Source organism: Hirundo rustica, chromosome 2, assembly GCF_015227805.2.
Source record: "Hirundo rustica isolate bHirRus1 chromosome 2, bHirRus1.pri.v3, whole genome shotgun sequence".
In the NCBI taxonomy this organism is placed as follows: Eukaryota; Metazoa; Chordata; class Aves; order Passeriformes; family Hirundinidae; genus Hirundo; species Hirundo rustica.
The window spans coordinates 25,782,822-25,802,456 of NC_053451.1; the positions used below are offsets into that span (position 1 = coordinate 25,782,822).

Below are 19,635 nucleotides of genomic sequence, written 5' to 3' on the forward strand. Positions count from 1 at the left end.
CAGAGCTAGTGAAGGGTCTGGAGCACAAGTCTGCTGAGGAGCAGCTGAGGGAGCTGGGGTTTAGCCCGGAGAAAGCTCGGGGGGGTGGGGATCTTGTATCACTCTCTCAATCTCTTTTCCCAGGCAACAAGCAACAGGAGAAGAGGACACAGTCTTAAGCTGCGCCAGAGGTTTGGGTTTGACTTTAGGAGGAGTTTCTTCGACTAAAAGGGTGATTACACCTTGGAATGGGCTGTCCAGGGAGGTGGTGGACTCACGGTCCCTGGAGGTATTTAAGGAACACGTGGACGTGGCACTCAGTGCCATGGTCCGGTTGACGAGGTGGCAATAGGTCGGTCTCCGCGATCTTAGAGGTCTTTTCCAAACTGATCGATTGTGTGATTCGGTGTGGAGCTTCCTGTGTCTATTTTAACCCGTGATTCCGGAGCAAGCAGGGAGACGGGGCACCCGCCCGAGCACTCCCGGCAGCGAGGCCGGGCCGGCGGCGGCGCCGCGGCTCCGGCTGCCACCACCAAGATGGCGGCGCGGCGCTGCCGCCGCCCCGCCCCGCGGCTCCTGCCCTCCCTGGGCCGGCCGCGGCCGCCGGGGGCCGCCGCCGCTGTCGCCGTGTGATGAGAGCATCAGCCCTCACTGCCACGTCTCCCGGGCAGCCGGCGCTGTGCAGGGCCGCGCCGGGGCGCCGAGGCCGGACCCGCCCGCCTGTCTCCTCTTCCCCTCCTTTCCCTTCCCGCGCTCCTGCCCCGCCGCGGGGCAGCGGCGAGGTGGGTCTGCCCGGCGGGAAGGAGGGACGCTCCGCGGGGCTCCCACCGCCACAGCCTCGTTCCCCCCGGGGGTTGCGGGGGCCGGGGCTCGCCGCCGGGCCGCCGCCGCCGGAGTGGACGCCGCTGCCGGCTGATGTCCGAGCCGCGCCGCCGCCCGCGCTTGGATGTGTGAGTACCGGCCCCGCCGCTCCCGCGGGCAGCGCCGGGCGGGCGGCGGGCTGCCTCCGCCGGAGCCCCCTCCGAAACTTGGTGTGTGGCTGTGTGGGAGGGAGCGCCTGGGGAGGCTTCTGCCGCGTTTGTTCCGTCCCGCTGGTGAGTTACGGCGTTTGGAGCCGGGCTTCTCCTCCGAGAGATTTCCCGCTGTGTTTGGGTTAAAGCGGGAGGTCCGCGCACGCTGCTGGGAGCCGGGTGCTCTATGGTAGGAGGGTTGAGGATTAAACGCGAGAAAGTTGGGCTGGGGTCACGGGAATGTGTGCTGTGGGTTTTTAAAGCGCTGTCCCTACGTAACCAGTCCTGCAGGGGCACTGTCCTGTGGAAGAAGAAGAGCTGAGGCAAGGTTCTGTAAGTCCCGGCAAATCCAACCCGCCATAAGGTAGCGTTTCCAGAATGGATGTGGGTGCACGTTTGCTGTTCTTTTTTTTTTTTTACCGCAGAGAAAACAGCATATCAATCATCCTCCCTTATATAGGGTAGCGGTTGTGTACATGATTTTCCCTGTTACGTGAGGCAGCTCCTTCACTACTCCAGCATCATTTTAACGTGTGAACGTACAGCAGAAACAGAGGCAGCTTTGTTTGCAATCTCCGGTTGCTCTCATGCATGCTTTCCATTGTGAGTAAGGGGCCCCTCGTGTCCCTGTCGTCTGTTACAACTTTAAGTGAAGAAATGAGTTGTCTGTGTTACAAAGGGGTGAGTTATGAAATTTTTGGAGACAGGGCATCCCTTCTGTAACCATCCCTTCTGTCTGTTAATTCACTGTAACCAGAAGAGATTTTCTGGGAGAGGGATGGGACTGGAAATGCTCAGCTCAGTTTCACGGGATGCTGAAGGCAGAGGACATCAGCCCTTTTTAACCCACAGTCTGCTCCGTGGCTCAGCTGCTGACACTTTTGCTGTTGGGCTATTTCTGACACTCCTTCCTCCTTCCATCTGCACCTCTTGGAGTGCAGGCTCCTTCCACCAAGGTGCTTGAATGACACTCTGCTGGTAAAATCTGGGCTCACTGGTGTGTAGCCAGGCAATGCTGACCCTTGTACGGGTTGAGCTGAAGCTTCATCTGCTCCTTGTTGTCCTGTATCTGACTGGAAGTTCTTCAGGTGTAGATGCAGCTGCTTCTTTCTGTTCTTGAGCTTCTTTTTCTCAGGTTTTGCTGTACAAACCAGCACATCGGTTGGTAATGTTTTCCAGGCTTGATTTATTTGGAACAACAGAGAAGCTCAGATGCTATCACTGACACAGTGACCTGTGCTCAGCGTGTACTCCTGATCTCAAGACCACAGAACACCTGCATGCCTCCTGTACAGCCCATTCCTGGCTGTCTCTTTGCAGACCTGCAGGCATTTGAGACCTGACTTTGAGAAGCTCTGGGTGGCCATGTTCCTTCTAATAGAGGGGTCTATACTGCCTCAACCAGAGTATTCAAAATCATTAATCATTTCAAAAATGCAGGCCTTTTATTTCTTACTTTTATATTTAGTCTTTCTGATTGTAGATTAGGGATAAAACATTTTGCTTCCTGCTTTGCAGAGTATGTTTCTATTCTGCTTGTAAGATGATAAATTATTATTAAAACTTTTTGCATTATACAGATTAACACCCTGCTAAATTCTTTCAGAGACACTACTGGCATTTATTACAGTAAATTCTGTGGTAGTTAAGGAAATAAAGTGATTCTCATCTTACTGGCCTGCCTATATTAGCAACATTTGTGCTGATCTGACATTGCCAATATACGTGTACTGTTATGTAGTACTCCAAAGCAGACAGGCCTAATCACTTTATCTATACATTCTTCAGATGTTCCTCTTTGTTCTGAAATTTTAGATTAAAAAAAATTAATTTATGTCTGTAGGGTTTGAAGGGGAAGAGCCCCACACCTTTCTGCTGGTTTTGAAACTGAGTAGCACTGAACACAAATCTTCTCTGAAAGGATATGTAATGCAGATGGACTCAAAACTGGTTGTCACAAAACTTAACACTTTCTTTCTTTCTGTAGGCACCAAATCTGGATGTTTGAGAATACAGCCAAGAGCAAATATACTAGAAATGTTTGTTAAGGTGGCTTCCAGTTTCCATGAGCATTCAGTTCAGAAACCAGTTGGGCCACTCACTATTCCTCAGTAGAGTTACAGTTCCTAAAGATGGATGTGGTGGAAAGCAGCAAGGTAGTAGTGGTTCTGAGACTCTCCTGCTCCTCAGTCTCAGTGCTTTCCCTATGTTCAGAATAATGAAATCCTGGAAAAAGTTTTCTTCTGGCAGTTAAAATTGGAGCTTTAGTCTATTTATTTCTAACCCTACTACAGTTAGGTAAGTGGCATAGCTGTTAGCAGGTGGATTTTTAAAATCAGAGGTAAATCTGTAGTAGCTGTGTGACTTGGGAAAATGGCTCCTCAGCTTTCACAAACTGTCCTGGGAGATTTCATGCCATTCTTTGGGGGCTGTTGTTATTTGTGAGTTGTTTCCAACCTTTTCTTGACTTTTTTTAGGGTATTGCAAGTGAAAACGAGACTTCTGGTGAGAAGTGGGTATTGTGCAACTGGGTCAGGAGAGCAGTCCTGGGAGACAGGGTGCAGTGGCACCCATGTGTACTGGGGGGATTTGGAATTGATGGTTTGAAGTAAAATTACCAGTCGACCTCTGTGGCCCAGAAATACATATGAGGGAGCATGGATGCAGATTCAGACAGCTGGATTAGTCTCAGTATAATTAATTATACAAGGGATTAATGTGTCCTCTTGCATTTTCTCAGTCTGCTGGATTAGTTGCTCTGTAAACAGTCACACGAAGTTCTCAGTCCTCCCTACCAAAGTCATGGAGGTTGAATCGAAGACTTACTGTTTTGTGGGGAGTATTTATATTGCCTGAACCTGTTGTTTAGGAGGCAAATAGAGGAAAATCGATGCATTCTCATGTGTGGTTTATATTTTAATGCAAATTAACGATTTATACAAATTAAAATTTGTTTAAAATTCCCTGCAGTATTGTTTGCTTTTCTGCAGTGTCAGGGATGTGCAAAGCGTTGTGTCACTGATGATTTCTGCTGTGAATCCCAGTGTGATGACTTTGGTGTAAGGCTCAAGGAAGTGGTTTTTAACTTGTGCTCTTCTTCACGCCTTCAAGCTCATTGCTACAGATGGCAGATGCTTGCCTTATTTTTAGCTATTCGAGGACAAAACAGAAAAATCCTAGTGACTCCCCATGATTTGTCATCATGGCTGATCTCCATTAAATTAAACATAGGGATTGGCAGCGGAACAAAACCAGCAGGAAAGCTGCTTCTGTTTGTTTTAAAAAAAGCTTGTCTAAAGCGCTAAAATAATACTTTAAAAAATATCCACTACTACATACAGAGACCCTTGGGAGGAGAAGTACTTGCTGAACAGTTTATCCTGTTTTGGATAAGGAAACTGAGGTCTGTATTGGTAAAACAAGTTCCCTGGAAGTCGGTTGAAGAGGAGAGAGATTAAAAAGCAAAAGATGTCCTGGCCTGTGCTCAGGCTATTAGATTGTGGGTTTGTGTTCAAGGTTGTGAGGAGAATGCATTTTTTGGTGGCTTGCTTGATGGAAAATTTTAAGATGGGCTCTAAAAGCATTAGCATCTTCTATTTTTTTTTTTTTTTCCTCTTCTTTTTCCCTCTCAGTAGTGATCTGTTTCGTTGTGCATTTGCCTCGATATCTTGGGGGGGAAAAAGGTATTTCAGAGGTCATGCGTGAAATTCCCTGCCTTTCCCAGTTACTGCAGATGGCATGGGATAATGGAGAGTGGTCTGTAGCTGTGTTTTAGCAGAGCTGTGCCTGTGCATAATGTTTACTGTCGAGCTCTGGTGCAAGATGTACTTAGGAGTGAGTGCGTCTTGATAAATTGTATTAACGGCCAGCTTTGATAGCTTTGCCTGTGTTGTGTCTGCTGAAACACTGCCCTTGTGATTCACTTCCCAACCAACATCCCCTTCTCAACAACTTCAGTTTCTATCAGTAATGTGGAGCTGGCGTTTAAAACTCGTGTGTTGTTACATCCTGTCTGGCTCAGTAATCCCCTCCAGCCCTTTAGTTTGGGCCTCTCACTCTGGATCAGGCTGGGCTTGCTGTCCCTTGCCCCACACAGTTCAGGAGCATGGGAACTCTAGGACCAAAACAGACTGCGACCCATCTGGTCAGGCCTGCGTTTCCCTCTGCTGCTGGAAAAGCTCAGCTTTGCAATTCTGTCTTGTTCTCGCACAAGAACAAGCCAATGCTTTCTGTATTCCCAGATTCAGTGTTTGGTTGTGAGTGTTGCTGTGTACATCAGAAGAAGCCAAAGAAAATGTTAATGTCTTGCTAGCTGTGTAATACTTGTTGGCTTGGAGAGAAGTGTTATTGGCCACTCGGAGCTGCTGAGCCCTGAGCGTCTTGCATTGTGGATTTGTTTTGATTTTTTTTCCACTTCCTTTTGGAATATAAATTCTCTTGTCTTCATTCATAAAATTATTACAATCATTCATTAAAGTCTTCCTAAGCTGTTTTCTTTGACCTGTTGCAGCAGTTAGTTGCACAAGGTAATTACATGGTAATATAAGGTAATACTATTTTATTACACCAGGAATTGTGGCTTTGTTCTTGTACTCGTCAGAGGTTTGTTTAGAGCGCTTAGTGTGTGCCTCAACTTCCTTCTGATTCACAAAAATTTGAACTCACCTGTATTCTGAAGAGGACACTATTGCTTGCACACCTCTGGAAATTTCATCCTTGCACCCCCTAAAGTAAGATCTTCGAAGGGATTTTTAGGGAATGTATAGGATGTCTCTGTCTCTTTTTAAAAAGGGCTTTTTCAGTATCTTGGATAATTTTGTTTATCTAGAGTTCTAAGAACTTAAATCTATGTCCTGTCGTTAAGCACGTCTGCAAAATGAGCTGACTGAGCTTGATGCACTTTAACTTTGAGAGGCTTTCCCTGAAAAACTGTTCTTTTCTATTCCCATTTTTGTATGTGGTATTTGAAGTACTGTGGCAGCTACAAATAGCAGGTGCTGCCTTCCCCTTGCCTTTAGCTAAATCTTTTATTTTTCCCACTTTCTGCTTAGCTCTAGTCTTCCTCGCTGAAAACACTTGAAATGAGTCATACAGTATTATATGCAGTTTGCTAATTCTTGCCTTAATCTTGCTACTTTGACCCTTTGGTTTTGCCATCTGTCTAGAGGACTGATAGATGGAGCCTCTCCAGCCAGAGTTGTGCTGTATCAGAAAAGCCTGCACTGACCAGGGTCTTGATGGGTTGGTTTTGTTTTTACAGAGCAGGTTCTTGCTTCTTAGACACTGGGCAAAAATCAGTCTTGCTGGTGCACCACCAGCTCTCCTGTTTGATGGTATTTGGGCTGCACTTCGGGGGGGTTTCTGTCTCTCTCTGTGCCAAAACCCCCTCTTAATCCATCTCTCTGTATGGCATAAGGACTTGGAAAATGTGCTGACTTGGAGACCTCCCTCCTAACCGGTTTTGCCTCCCAGCTCTGGGCCAGGTGGCGGGTGTGTGCCTTTGGATCCAGCCAGAGTTGAAAGGTTGTGTTGACTTAGCACCGGGCCAGCTCTGTGCAAGCCAAATATTTAGCTTTCCATCTGATAACCTGTCGGTTGTTTCCTCCCTCGCAACAACCAAATGCTTATTTTATTCCCAGACCAGTTGGGGCTTTCACAGAAGTTTTGCGTCTTTCTGGCTTCCGGTGTGGCAGATGTGTGGGTGCTGACAAGGTGGCCTTGTGACCGAGGCTCGGGTGCAGCCATCGCTGTTCCTCGGCTCTCTGGTGATTTTTCTTCTTCTTTTGTTATGTTGGGTGAGTCGATCGCTAGCTTTTTTGCGTCTGTTTTTCCAGCTGTCACAATGGGGTCTTGTTTTTGTTTTGGTTGTTTTTCTGGTTAAATTTAAATAAATAAATAAATAAGTGGTCCGCACTAAGGGGAAGTGAAAATTACCCACTGTAACTAGGACTCCCAAAGTTCAAAGGGAGACTTGTGTGATAATTTGCAAAGATGCTAGGATTGCTGGACGACTGCAAGTTTAAGGTTAGGCTGACCGGTTGCAGTGAGTTGGATTGAGGACTTTAGCAACCAGGGGAGCGTTTTCAGTTTCAGAAACGAATCGTGCTTTGTGTCAGTGCTCTGCAGCCGTGTCCTGGGGGTGGCTGGCGGCGCCTCCCTGCGAGGGAGCACTGCACACGTGGCAGGTGTGTTTCCATAAAGCACGGACACCCTCAATGGAAAAGTCTTGCTGGGAGTGTCTGTGTTGCTGTGGAGGAGGCAGAGAGAGAGTCCCTCACCACAGAGACCATGTGTTGCTTCACCCCCAGCTGTCACATGCTTCCTCAGCAGGAAGAAGGTTGCTTTAATTGAGATGGTGAGTTGCACTGAGACACCTGTGGTCTTCTTGAGCCTCCCTGCAGCAAGTGAGGATGGTCATGTTTCCCTTTCTGCTCTTGCAGGTAGCTGGTTGTCAGACTCATGGAGCCAAGGAGAGCCACTTAAATGTTTTCCAGTCTCTGAGAGTTCTCATGTCTCAGTGCAGCAAGAGGACTGGAGAGGCTCAGAGTTTTCTCTAATTAAAAAATGTTAACGCCATCAAATTAACTGACCGAGCTTTGTAGCGTTTCCAGCAAAGAGATGGGGAACCAGGCACACTTTCCATTCTGATGAGTCACTGACTTTCTCCTGATTTGCCTCTTGAAAGAGCTGTTTGGGCAGCTGCTGATGCAGGAACATCATTCTGCGTGGTGGTCCTTGGGGAGCAGGACAGGGCTGCACGGTGCTTCACCTCTGAATTGGTGAATAATTCGTCTGCCTAGCTTGTTATCAGTAAAGTCTAGCACAAAGCTGGGGTTCTTGCCTGTCTTGATCGTGCCTCATCAGAATAGCTGGGAAGCTGATGGGCAAGAAGGGGTATTGTGGCACAGGAAAAAAAGACAAAAACAAACAAAAAAACCCCCACCAAGTGCTTTCTGTAGTCCTAAAAGCGGGAACTGGAAATCAGAGCATCTGGTGCCTTCTGTTTCTGGATTTTCTTGTAACTGTGTCACAAATGAAGGCTTTGTCTCTGTCCTGAAGCATGGTCTGCCCTAGGACCCAAGAGCTGTCAGTATCCACATCTATTCCATGTGCATGGGCAGGATCACTGTCTGCTGTCCTGTAGCTGCTCTCCAGATCCTGCCTGTGTGCTTTTATGATGCCCACACCTGCCTCAGAGAGGAGATCTTGGAAGCTGGGTAGTATTGATTCTGAGGATTTGAGGATGAAGCGACTACGATTTTTTGAGGGAAATTGTAGGTGAGCTGGAAAGAACAGTGTGGAATCACATTAATGGACTGAAGAGTCTTGTCAGGAAAAGCTTTTATCTTTCATTATTCACTTTCTCTGCATGACTCTATAAAATAAGATCACTGATGGAGTGGGGAATGCAAACAGAGAAGGGAGCAGGGTGGACTCTTCATTAATACTTAATTTGACTTGGAATATTATCTGTTGGAATAAGGGGTTTATGGACACCTTTTTTTCTTGTTCACATCTGCAAAGTAGAATCGTGCCTTTGTTTATTAATTGAAAGCTATAAAAAGGCTTTTTCCCATGTCTTTCTCCTCAGAAAGGAGGGCTGTTGATTGGTTCAAGGCCAAAAAGAGCAGACTTAGTCAATCTGATCTGTAATCTCGCTGCTTTGTTTAGCTTTATCTGTGGAGCTTTGGTTTTGTGTGGCTAGTTTTACAAAATAAAAGCAAACAAAAAAAGGAATGAGGCAGGTTTAGGTAGATTTTGCTCTAACAAATGCCTACCTAATTTGATCTAACTCCAGTAAAGTAAAGTTATTTAAAGCTTGGCTTGAGGAGCTACCCAGTCTATATGTTCATGAATCACTGTGAAAGGGCTTATTCAAGTGCATTTAAAATATGTGCACTGACGTTAAGGATGGCTTCTTTCCATGGGCAGTTGTTTTTACTGGTAGAAACCTGCATTTTACTGGTTTGCAAAGCCAGGGGCTGGAATTGCCATTACTTGGTGTCCAAGTGTCTGTATTGGCGAGCGTGTGAGGCATACTAATGGGGTGATACTAATGAGACCTGTTGAATTATTTACATGAATTATCGAATGTGGTATAAAATACCTTCCACTGTTAATAGCACTAATTAGACCACCAACATATTGCATCCATTATAATAAATATCCTGTAGGTTGAATCGGACCAGTTGTTTCAGCTACCACAGGCCCTTTGGTAGATAAATTTGGCTTAAAATGGCTTTCAAATTTGTTGGGGTTTTGTTGTTGTTGCTGTTGTTTTGTTTTGGGGGTCTTTTGGGTTTTTTTTTTTTTGGAGGGGGGGTGTCCCGCATTTTTTCCTTCACTTTAGCTGCCTGTCAAAAGTGTCTGAATGCCCAAAGTGAATTCTGCATTGTTTGTTGTTGCCCCTGCTCATCTTACACATGCAGGAGAATTTTCTTGCTTATATTTAATTCCTGAGATATTAATATTCACAAATAAAACGCTAGAACACCCTAGAGAAAATTGTCTGAAAGCTTTGAAGTCTTGCTTGACTAGAAAGGTAAGGAAGGCTTCAATCTCTGTTATGTTGTTATTGGAGATATGAGAGTTTTAAAGTCTGCCAAAACACACTATTTACCTCAAAAGCAAAATTCTCCAGTGTTTGCTCACCTTTACCTTTCATGCATTTTCACATCTCCTTTTTTTATTTTTTTTTTCTTTGGGGGGGGCGGTGTTTGGTTTGTTTTAGTTTTTCCAAGTGACTTTCGTGTGTGCATGCAGAAAGCATTCATCCTTCGAAACATCTTGGTTTTTGTTGAAAGTTTGAGAATCGGTATCCTGGTTTCAGTCGTGACGATTGTTTATCGGAGTAGAAATGAAGGATGGGAAATTTTAATACAAAGGGCAGTTCTTTGAGGGAGTTTTTTAGAGAAGTATTCCTGCACACTGTGTTCATGGTGACAGTCCTGTGAGTCACTGAGAAAACTTCTGGCATTTCTACCAGCTGTGATTTCTCAGGATTTTAAAGGCGGTGATGACTGAATTATAAATAGACCATAGGTTCCATCCGTACATTTCAAAGCTACATCTAGAGTTTCCCAGAAGGTGGGTGTGCTTTTTTGGCCCCTGGGTCGGTTCTGGTTCTGGTATTTTTCCAAAAGGGCAGCTGATTTGGACTCCAGGCACACCAAAGTCCTTGTAGTGAGATGCTAACTCAGTGTCTTGTTCCTGTACAGCACACGTGCATTCCAGTTCAATCCTTCGCTCCCTTATGTCTGCTATGTGTTTCCATTGGAAACTTTCCTGACTGCCAAAATCCTTGCAGTGTCATGTGGGAGGCCAGTGAAACAGAAGAAAAATTGTATGGGAAGTGATAAAGTCTGTGCCAGAAACGACACCATTGTTTCTGATATTCTGCGTTGCCCAGCCTCTCTCATACTAGTTCATTTTAAGGAATCGATAGATTTAAGCGTGTCATTAAAAATAAATAGATAAATAAATACATACAAGTTTACTTGTGAATTATTTTTCTTTTCAGGGCTGGGTTATGTGATTTGCCATATGTGCACTTGAAGTAGATGCATACATGTGTGTTTTGCGGCACTTCTCTGCTAACTAAACCCACTTTAAAATGGATGTATCACCTTGGTGTCACTTGGGCATTCTCAGCACAGAAGGGAGCTGAACTGTGCATTTTCCTTCAAGGACACCAATCTGTCTGTTCAGAGCTCTGCCAGAGGGTGTCCAGGTTCCCTACCAGCATCAGAGCCTGGCAAGTAACGTGCTGGGTACCTAAAAAGAGCTGTGAAGCTCTAGTAGCTCAACCACAACATGGAGAGGGCTCTTCCCAGGCTTGCTTTTGAAATAAAACACACGTTTGTATCGTCTCCAGCTCTGGAGATGCTCAGTGGTGCTTTCCAGCCAGCAATAAGTGCTGTCAGTCGTTGATGGCTAATGTAAACATCCCCTTTTTAGAGACACACTGTCAGGGGTGTTCATTCTGGGTGTGCAAGCAGATACTGACCTGCTGCCACTGAAGTGGCACAGTGTTTTAGAATGGTGATGGCAGTCCCATAGGGCTCTGAGTGTATGAGAGTGACTGCCTTCTGCGTGAATTTGCTTGGCTGGAGTGTGAACTGGGTGAGCGCGACCAGCAGCTTAAAGCTTAAGTGCTGTTTCTGCCTCCTTTGCAGATTTGGGAAGGCTTTGGGATCGTTGTGTGGGTGTCAGGGCACAGCCTGCTGGAGGCACTGGAAGAGGACTGGTTCCTGGTCATGCCCGGTGGAAGGAGGGGACCCAGCCGGCAGCAGCTAAGCCGTTCAGCTTTGCCTTCTCTGCAGACTCTGGTTGGCGGGAGCTGCGGAAACGGTACTGGTTTGAGAAACAGGTGAGGACAAAGGCTGGGTTGTTAAGATCCCATCTGTGGCTGGGACAGCACTGAAAGCAAGGAGCCTTGATCCACCCTGAACCCTGTGCGGGAGCATGGCTTTGTGGTGAAAATGAAGGGCTGGGAGAGGGGAGCCTTGAGCCCTCCATTGTGGCATTATGAGATGGCTTATCCAAGAGGGAACAAGTCCTACATGACAAACCTCTTCCAGCTTCTCTTCTCAGCTCTGCTGTGGTACATGCTTCCCTCTGCAGCCTCTCTTTTGAGTTCATGCATTAAAACCAGCCCCATGGAGGGGATTGTGGAAGTGGTCTCAACCCCCCTTCACCACTCACTGTGGTCACAACAGCCAGGGGTGGAAATCACACAATGCTCCATTTGTCTTTCCTGCAGCAGTTCCCAGAGCAGTGAGTCCTAGCAAATGATGAGTCCTTGTCTCACTCGCCTTCACTGCCCTGGGGAATTTGTGTGACACATCAGAGCACAGCTGTGACCCCTCCTCCTGCATAATAGAAAGGCAGGGCAGGAGGATGCCCATATTCTGTTTTAGACCTGCTGGTTGCAGATGAAACTAATTCTCATAGTTGGTAAAGACGAGCTGCATTTTCTGGGGAAGCTGGGAGCTGAAACAGGAACACACACACTGTGACATTGAGATTACCACATTTGGTATAAAAACCGAAAGGGCCCAGCATTACTTCTTTCCATAGAAAAGTTGGCAGACTAGAGAAGCTATTTGCTGCGTGCTGGGGCCCTGGTATAGGTTCATTCTTACGGAGTAGAGCAATCCAAGCCATTTAGCTTTGGCCTTTCCAGACTTCTCTGTCTGGGGCAGAGGGACAGCACAGTTTGAGGTTCTTGAGAAGCAAGTGACTGTTGAGACTGGGCCTCAGGGTCCTGACAGAGCGTTGCTTATCTGGTTTCAGTCAGACACAGCATAGTTCCTCCACCAATTCAGTATGCCAGAGCCTTTAGTTGTCCTAGCCTGAAAGCTAGAAAAGAAGGAAGCGTGAGAACACTTGAGAGGTTAGCCTCTAGGAAGTGGCTGAACTACTCCATTCCATTTTTAGTTACTCTTCTTTTAAAAAGAGGAACTATGAACAGAAAGACAACGGGCACTTTGCTGTGCTGGAGAAGGAGGCTGGGTGCTAATGTAATGTCCTGGTGATGGGTGGAAAAAGCCAATATAAAGTGTTGGATGTAGCACAGTGTCCTTAATGATTTTTGCTCTGTATCTCTGCTCCTCAGTCTGCAAGTTTACCGAAATACTGCTGGGCATGTCACAGCACTTCTGACAGATCAAGCTGTTGTCCAAAGAAAATTTGGGATAAGGGTTTTGTCTGAGCTAAGATGATGGAGCTCACCAGCAGCCTCACGTCAAAAATATGAATGCGAGACTGCTGTCACCTCTCCCCTAGTAATGCCCAGTGTCAAATTCACAACCTCAAGCACTCTCCTGGAAAATGTCAGAGATGATGTAGAGTGTTTACCAAGTAAGTGATGTCCATCTGTTTCAGGAATGGTAGTGCCATCAGCCTCTCGGCACCTCCGATCACAGCGCTGATTACTCCAGAGCCTGTGCGTCACTGCCGGATCCCTGAACTGCCGCTGGATGGGAGCCTTCTCTTTGAATTCCTGTTCTTCATCTACCTTCTGGTAGCCCTCTTCATTCAGTACATCAACATCTACAAGACTGTCTGGTGGTACCCATACAATCACCCTGCTTCCTGCACCTCACTGGTGAGTTACCCAGCAAGTGCCATCACTTGGGCTTTTTTCATTACACAGCTTCTTTTCATGTGCTTCTTCAGTCCAGGAATCACCAAGCATTTGACATTATAAGGGAGTGAATGAGAGTTCACATACACCCCCATCAGTCAGGGCCATGTCATCCCCCATTTTACAGGGGAGAATATACATGGCAGATGAGAGAGAGGAGTCAGCAGGACTCCTTCAGAGGAAATTTCTAGCACATCTTTGCATGGTCTAGCTAGCCCCTAGGGTTTGACACAGAGTTGAGACTCCAGGAGCTGTCTCCTGCTGTGAGTTCCCCTTGCCAGTTGAAACAACAGAGCCTGAGAGAAGGAAGATGTGCCGATTTTTGTTAGGATCCCACAGCAGGTCAGCAGCACAGCTGGGGAGGGGGTCAGATCCTCAGTTTATGTAAAGCTCTCACCCTCCTCGGTTTCAGTGTTCTTGCTGTCCCAGTAAGCTGCCCGTGAGCAAAGCCAGCCTGTGTAGCTGGAACTGTGTCCTCAAGGCTGCTTGGAATCACGAGGTGGTCCCTCAGTTACAGTACCGACAGGTGGTGCTGGTGTTCCAGGCACCAGCCTCCTGCTCGGCCCCGCCGTGCTGGGCACAGCTGGCTTAGAAATAAAAGCATCCTGTTTGGGGCACCCTGCCCGGCAGGATTTAACGGTCATTTGTTTATTCCCATCACAACTCAAGCATTCTTTTTTACCCAAAATGTCCTTGAAGTACCAAACAGCAGTGTTCAGAGTCTACTAGCTTTTCTGGCCAGAATATATTGGATGGTTTCACTGAAAAGCTGTAAGAACTCTATCTAACTTGATGTAGCTAGAGAACTTCTTCATGGCTAATGAAGATAGGTTTCTCAGGTCAGCTTGGTTTCATCAGGAAGCACTGGTTGCTACAGACCATTTCTGAGACCAAGGGAAAATGAGTTGGTGTGCTCACTCTGGATTCTGGTTTGGCTGCCCTTTGTCTGGTTGCTCAGGGGCTTTTCTGTGGAGAACCTGCAACCTGTTCTCCATGGCAGGATTCTGGTTCTAGGTGTCCCTTTTCTAGATGTCTCAAAAAATACCTGCCTGAAGGGTGGGTGTGTTTTGTTTTCTGGGGAAACCTCTCCGTGGGAAGGAATCTCCCTGTGGAGGAGACCTTGCTTCTGGAGAGACTCCTGTGTTACTAATGTTTATTGCTTTTCCCTCATCCCTAATAAGAGAGATTTGGGGAATGCTTAGGTGAGGTCCTAACGGTCCTAATGTACTCTCCAGCAGCCAGCTTCCTAGTCCCAACCCATCTGGGTGGTTTCAGAGTCCCTTTGCCTGGTGAAGACCTTTTTTCTTTCCTCCTTCAGAATTTTCACCTCATTGACTACCACCTGGCGGCGTTCATCACAGTGATGCTGGCACGGAGGCTGGTGTGGGCCATTATCTCTGAGGTAACATTCCCACTGTTCCCTCTCCTGCCTGTAGAACTTGCTGCAGGACATGACCATCCATGGCCTAAGAAAATTCTGTAGGTTGGAGGGTTTCTTCCCTCAGAAGAGTCTGGATGTGAAGGACTAAGATTTTGAGGATGCCCTTCTGCTTTGGAGTTTTCTCCTTGACACCATGTCCTGTAGTATTGGGTAGCTCTGTTGGCTCTGCACCTAGGAGGAGATTAACTGGTCCCACTTGCTTATTTATTTCTGCAGGTACTATACTATACCCCACTATCTCGTGCTAGAGAAGTGGCTGAGAATTGCAAGTCAGGTAGCAAAAAGGCAAATAGGGAGGTTGGCCAAGACAAGAAGAATCAACAGGAGATCAGAGGGGGAAAGGTCAGGAGGAGGATGTCTGACTACACTGAAGTGAAATAGGAATACTGCTAGAACTGCTTTTCCCATCCTGGTTACTCAGTAACTCAGACTCTGGTCATGTCACTACAGATTTTGAGACCTTTTCTGTGTTTGTGGCAGCAGAGCCAGGCCAGATTAGGTCTCTGTAAAAGGTTATTTTCAGGAAAACAGAAGTTTTGTCCAGTGAAATAGTTAATACAACTCTAGGCCAAGCAACTAAACAGTGTTTAAAAATAAATAAATTAAATAAAGGAACAGTTATGTCCTGTTGAATAGATTAATGGAGAAGGTGGGAACTCTGAAGGTCTCTTTTCATCTTTCCTTCCATTTTCATTTATGTTCACATCCTCTGTAAAACTTCCCATAGACTGAAATTTCTGCACTGAAATCTTCCATGCAGGTTCTTGTGTATCTCATATATTGGCTCTAACCCTTAAGAATCTTTTCATAGTTCAGTTCTCTGAAAATTTGATCTGGAGATTGGATCAGGCTTTCTTACTGTGGTGCCTCCTTATTACACTGCAGCCTGCACATCCAGTGGAGCTAAATTATGGAAATCTGGGTTTGGGACTGACAAGGTGCACATCTTCTCTTCCCTCAGCTGCAAACTGCGACCTTTCACAGTGTTGACACCTGATCATTCTAAAGAAAAGAGAGGAAATGGGTTTCAGGCCATCCTGGACTATCATCAGAGTAATAAGGGACTTGAGCAAAAATATTTTTCTACTTTGCAGCTCTGAATGTTTCTTCATTTATTTAGTCATGCTCCAGAACTTGTGATTATTTGAATCTTTTGGATCCTCTCAGTCAATAAAATCAAAGGCATTTACATTTGTAGGAGAATCGGTTTCTTGCTTCTGAGAGGAAGAGTATCCCTCTCCTAGTACCTCCTGGTACCCCTCTCCCTACTCCTCCCCCCCAGTCATCCCTTGTGCCCGTCTTCTAGCACTGGTTGCTGTAGGAGTGCTGAGTGTTCCCTCTCCATTTGCAGGCCTCTCAGGTGGGTGCAACGTCGCTGATCCGCTACATGGTGCGCCTGGTGCTGCTCACCCTCTGCGGATGGGTGCTCTGCTGGACTCTGGTCAACCTCTTCCGCAGCCATTCTGTTCTCAACCTTCTCTTCCTGGGCTACCCGTGAGTGACACCACTTTGAACCTTCTGGGCAGGGCGGGGCACAGCTGCTTGGGGGTGCCATGAGCCACCGTGGGAAGCAGAGCTGTTGGCTGTAATGTCTCCTCGATTTAGGATTAAAAAGGAGCAGGAGTGGCCGGGGGATGGTGCAAGGAGGTGGCACCGAGCTGATGAAGTGAATTGCCTCAGCTGCTGTTTGTGTGAGGGGCCTTTACTGCCACTTGAAAACTGAGCCTTTGGGATTGCTGGTTCTACAAATGGGATTTTAAAAAGCTTCTCTACACAGGTTGTTGAAGCTGCAGCCTCTGGCCTTTTAGTGGGGAGAACAGTTGGCTGTTAGCTTCTGGGGTGAGGGTTCCTATGTGCTGTCACTCTCATCAGGGCCGGTATCTGTTGAGGAGGTGCCCTGTGCTCCCTGTTAGGATGGTTGCTATTTCAGCCATTGTTTTCTTTCTTTCACGGCAGGTTTGGTGTCTACGTCCCTCTGTGCTGCTTCCACCAGGACAGCAGAGCACAGCCTCTACCTGCAGACTGTGGTTACTTGGTACAGGACCAGGTGGCGGACGATGGGGCTTCAGCTGTCAGCAGCCTGGTCAAAGACTTCTTCTCGCTTCTGTGGGAATCCCTGAGAGAACAGTTCAATAATCCTACGTCTATCCCCACCCACAGCTGCCCCCTTTCCCCAGATCTCATCCGCAATGAGGTGGAGTGCCTAAAAGCAGACTTCAACCGCAGGATCAAGGAAGTCCTCTTCAACTCTCTCTTCAGTGCCTACTACGTGGCATTCCTGCCACTGTGCTTTGTGAAGGTAGCCGTTGTCTGGCTCTCTCTGTGCCCCTGCCTGCCGTCTCCTGAATGTTGTGTGAACTGCTGCCAGGCCAGATTCCTGGTTAATTCCCCTTTTCTCTGTCTCCCCTTTGGCAGCCCGGATAGCGGAGCATGGCTGCATCCGGAGTGCACTAGTACTGCTCCTGGTTGGCAGATAGGTATTGCCATAAATGTGATGCACCTCTAGTCCCATCACCCCACTTACTAACTCCCCTTCTCCCACCCTCCGTCCTAGGCAGATGGATAGCTGTGTTCTTCCTAGAAAAGAGAACCTGTTGTTACCTGTCTCAGATCCAACGTCGTGACTTTTGAGTGCTTGGATCAGAGGCTTTGGTGGTTAGCCTGTTAGAGCCAACTAGGATGCTTGGCAAACTAAATCCAAGAACTTCTTGTCAGTGTGGGGGTTGTATTTCTTCATCTGTCATTTCTCTAACTTGAACAAGCTCCAGTTGGTGCCGAGAAACGGGCAGGGCTCCACAATCCATTTAGCAGTCTTGGTGCAATTGGTGCTCCTGGGGCAGTTCTGTGGCAAGCAAACTGCCTTGTTACCTGCTGCTGGAGGAGGAGGTGCACCAGCTGCAGCATCATCCCCTGCCCTTTCTCCTTCAGCTCAAGGAGAAGGGAGCCTTGAGTGTCTCCTAAGCTGTAACCCTCCGAAATCACCGGTCCAAAAGCGCATGCCTGTAACGTGTGGTGTGGGTCTGCTGGATGCACACGCAGTACGTCACTTGTCATTGCTCCTTGTGTTGCGTGACGGTGGTGCCAAGTTGTTGTCTGGTCTCTTTGCAGAGCACGCAGTACTATGACATGCGCTGGTCCTGCGAGCACCTCATCATGGTGTGGATCAACGCCTTTGTCATGCTCACCACGCAGCTGCTGCCTCCCAAGTACTGCGACCTGCTCCACAGGTCTGCCGCCCACCTCGGCAAGTGGCAGAAACTGGAACATGGCTCCTACAGCAATGCTCCACAGCACATGTGAGTGTGGGGATGGGCTGGCCTTGGCATGCCTGGCAAGGCGCTGAGATGTTCTAGTGGATGAGCAAATACCAAGCAGTGTTTAGCTACTGGGGACGTGTCTCCACTGCCCATCCAACTCTACTGGCCTCATTCACTGGAAACAGAAATAGCTGCTCTAGAAAGCTTGTCTGAGCTCCTCCAGTCCTGTTTCTTTCCCAGAAAGAAATGCTGAGGTTCTTCTTGGCCACTGGAAAGTATCTTGAGCAGAGGCAGGGGGTGGCCCCCTCCACTGTAGCGGACAAGGTTCTTGCACTGGGAGCCATTTGTTCTTAGTACTCAGAATCCATTGAATGGGCTCGTGATCACCCCTATCTGCTTTTCCAGTGGGAGCTAGGACACGTCATTGTGACAGAGGCTTTGGTATTTTTCAAGATGCAGTCTATTCCCTTGAACCCTCGTTCAGGGGCTTGGGAGCACAGATGGTAACACTGCCATTGTTTCCCCACAGCTGGTCAGAAAACACAATATGGCCACAGGGAGTTCTGGTGCGACGGAGCCGGTGCCTGTATAAAGCAGTTGGGCCTTACAACGTAGCAGTGCCTTCAGACGTGTCCCATGCCCGCTTTTATGCAAGTATCTCTTCTCTTGCTTGGTGCCTTATGGCTGTGGGAGGGAGGAAAGGCTCAAACCCAGCTGCAGCAGAGAGCGTGCAGGACAGAGTTTAGTGTTACATGACAGGCTGGTGCTGCTGAGCAAAACACATGCTGGCAGCAGTGGCGCTTTCCCATTCTGTCTTACAGCGACCTCTGGGGAAGAGGGCAACTACAGCTGCCTTGCCAGTGCTTTCTCACTGAGGTGACACAGCTCTCCCACTGAGCAGTGGCATTCCTGAGGGGGTTCTAGTTAACACCTTTCAGGGAAATGGCCAAGTGTGGCAGCAGGCCACTAGGTTTATTTCACCCGCTTCCCCTTCTCAAGCAAAATGCCGCTTCTACGTGTCTTGTTTCTTACTGTTTTCCCCAATAGCAGCTAGTGGTGGCTGGAGCACAAGCACTGCTTCTGCCCCACAGTGGTCCCTGACAGCATTATGTCCATATTCCTCCTCCCTTCAACCCAGCAACAAATGACAGAAGTCTCTCCTTTGTAACTCTTTCCCTGCAGTTCCTCTTCCACCGTCCCTTACGGCTGCTCAACCTGCTGATTCTCATCGAAGGCAGTGTGGTCTGCTACCAGCTGTACTCCCTGCTGCGCTCAGAGAAGTGGAACCACACCCTCTCCATGGCCCTCATCCTTTTCTGCAATTATTATGTCTTATTTAAGCTCCTCCGGGACCGGATAGTATTAGGCAGGGCATACTCCTACCCACTAAACAACTATGGACTCAAGGCACACTAGGCTGGCCAGATGTGGACCCCTTCTCTTCCCCTTCCCACAGGGCAGGGAGGGAACCCCAGACAAAAAAAAAAAAAGAAGTATTTTCGTACAGTTCTATTTTTTTCTTGCGACGTTTATAAATATTTAAAATATTTTATATTTTGTATACTATTGTTTTTGTGGGGCGGGAAGGGAACCAGTGGCAATTAAATGTCGCTTTATAAACAAGGTGTTATTTTATATATATATATATATTAAAAAAATCCATGTGTATATACCGCATATCTAAACCCATACATATATCTATGTGAAGCAACAGGATTGTGTGTGTGGTCACTGTGTCTGCTTTGCTCACAGAACTGCTGGTAATTAGGAACGGGTCTGCTGTAGAATTCAGATAAACTA

At 47.3% G+C, this 19,635-nt stretch overlaps 1 protein-coding gene across 5 annotated transcripts; it reads left to right on the forward strand.

Annotated features, from left to right (window-relative positions):
* Positions 1-123: 123 nt before the first annotated feature.
* TMEM39A (transmembrane protein 39A) lies at positions 124-19,505 on the forward strand. 5 transcript variants are annotated; one of them, XM_040057123.1, is made up of 9 exons: positions 124-211; positions 11,165-11,358; positions 12,876-13,098; positions 14,456-14,539; positions 15,930-16,072; positions 16,535-16,877; positions 17,687-17,874; positions 18,365-18,485; positions 19,018-19,505. In XM_040057123.1, exons 2-9 carry the CDS (start codon positions 11,246-11,248, stop codon positions 19,249-19,251), a joined length of 1,449 nt encoding a protein of 482 aa, XP_039913057.1. In that variant the 5' UTR covers positions 124-211; positions 11,165-11,245; the 3' UTR covers positions 19,252-19,505. The 5 variants fall into 5 exon arrangements, with proteins under 5 accessions (XP_039913057.1, XP_039913058.1, XP_039913055.1 ...); XM_040057124.2 differs by having other exon boundaries at positions 194-331; XM_040057121.2 differs by lacking the exon at positions 124-211 and adding an exon at positions 838-929.
* The last annotated feature ends 130 nt before the right edge of the window (positions 19,506-19,635 follow it).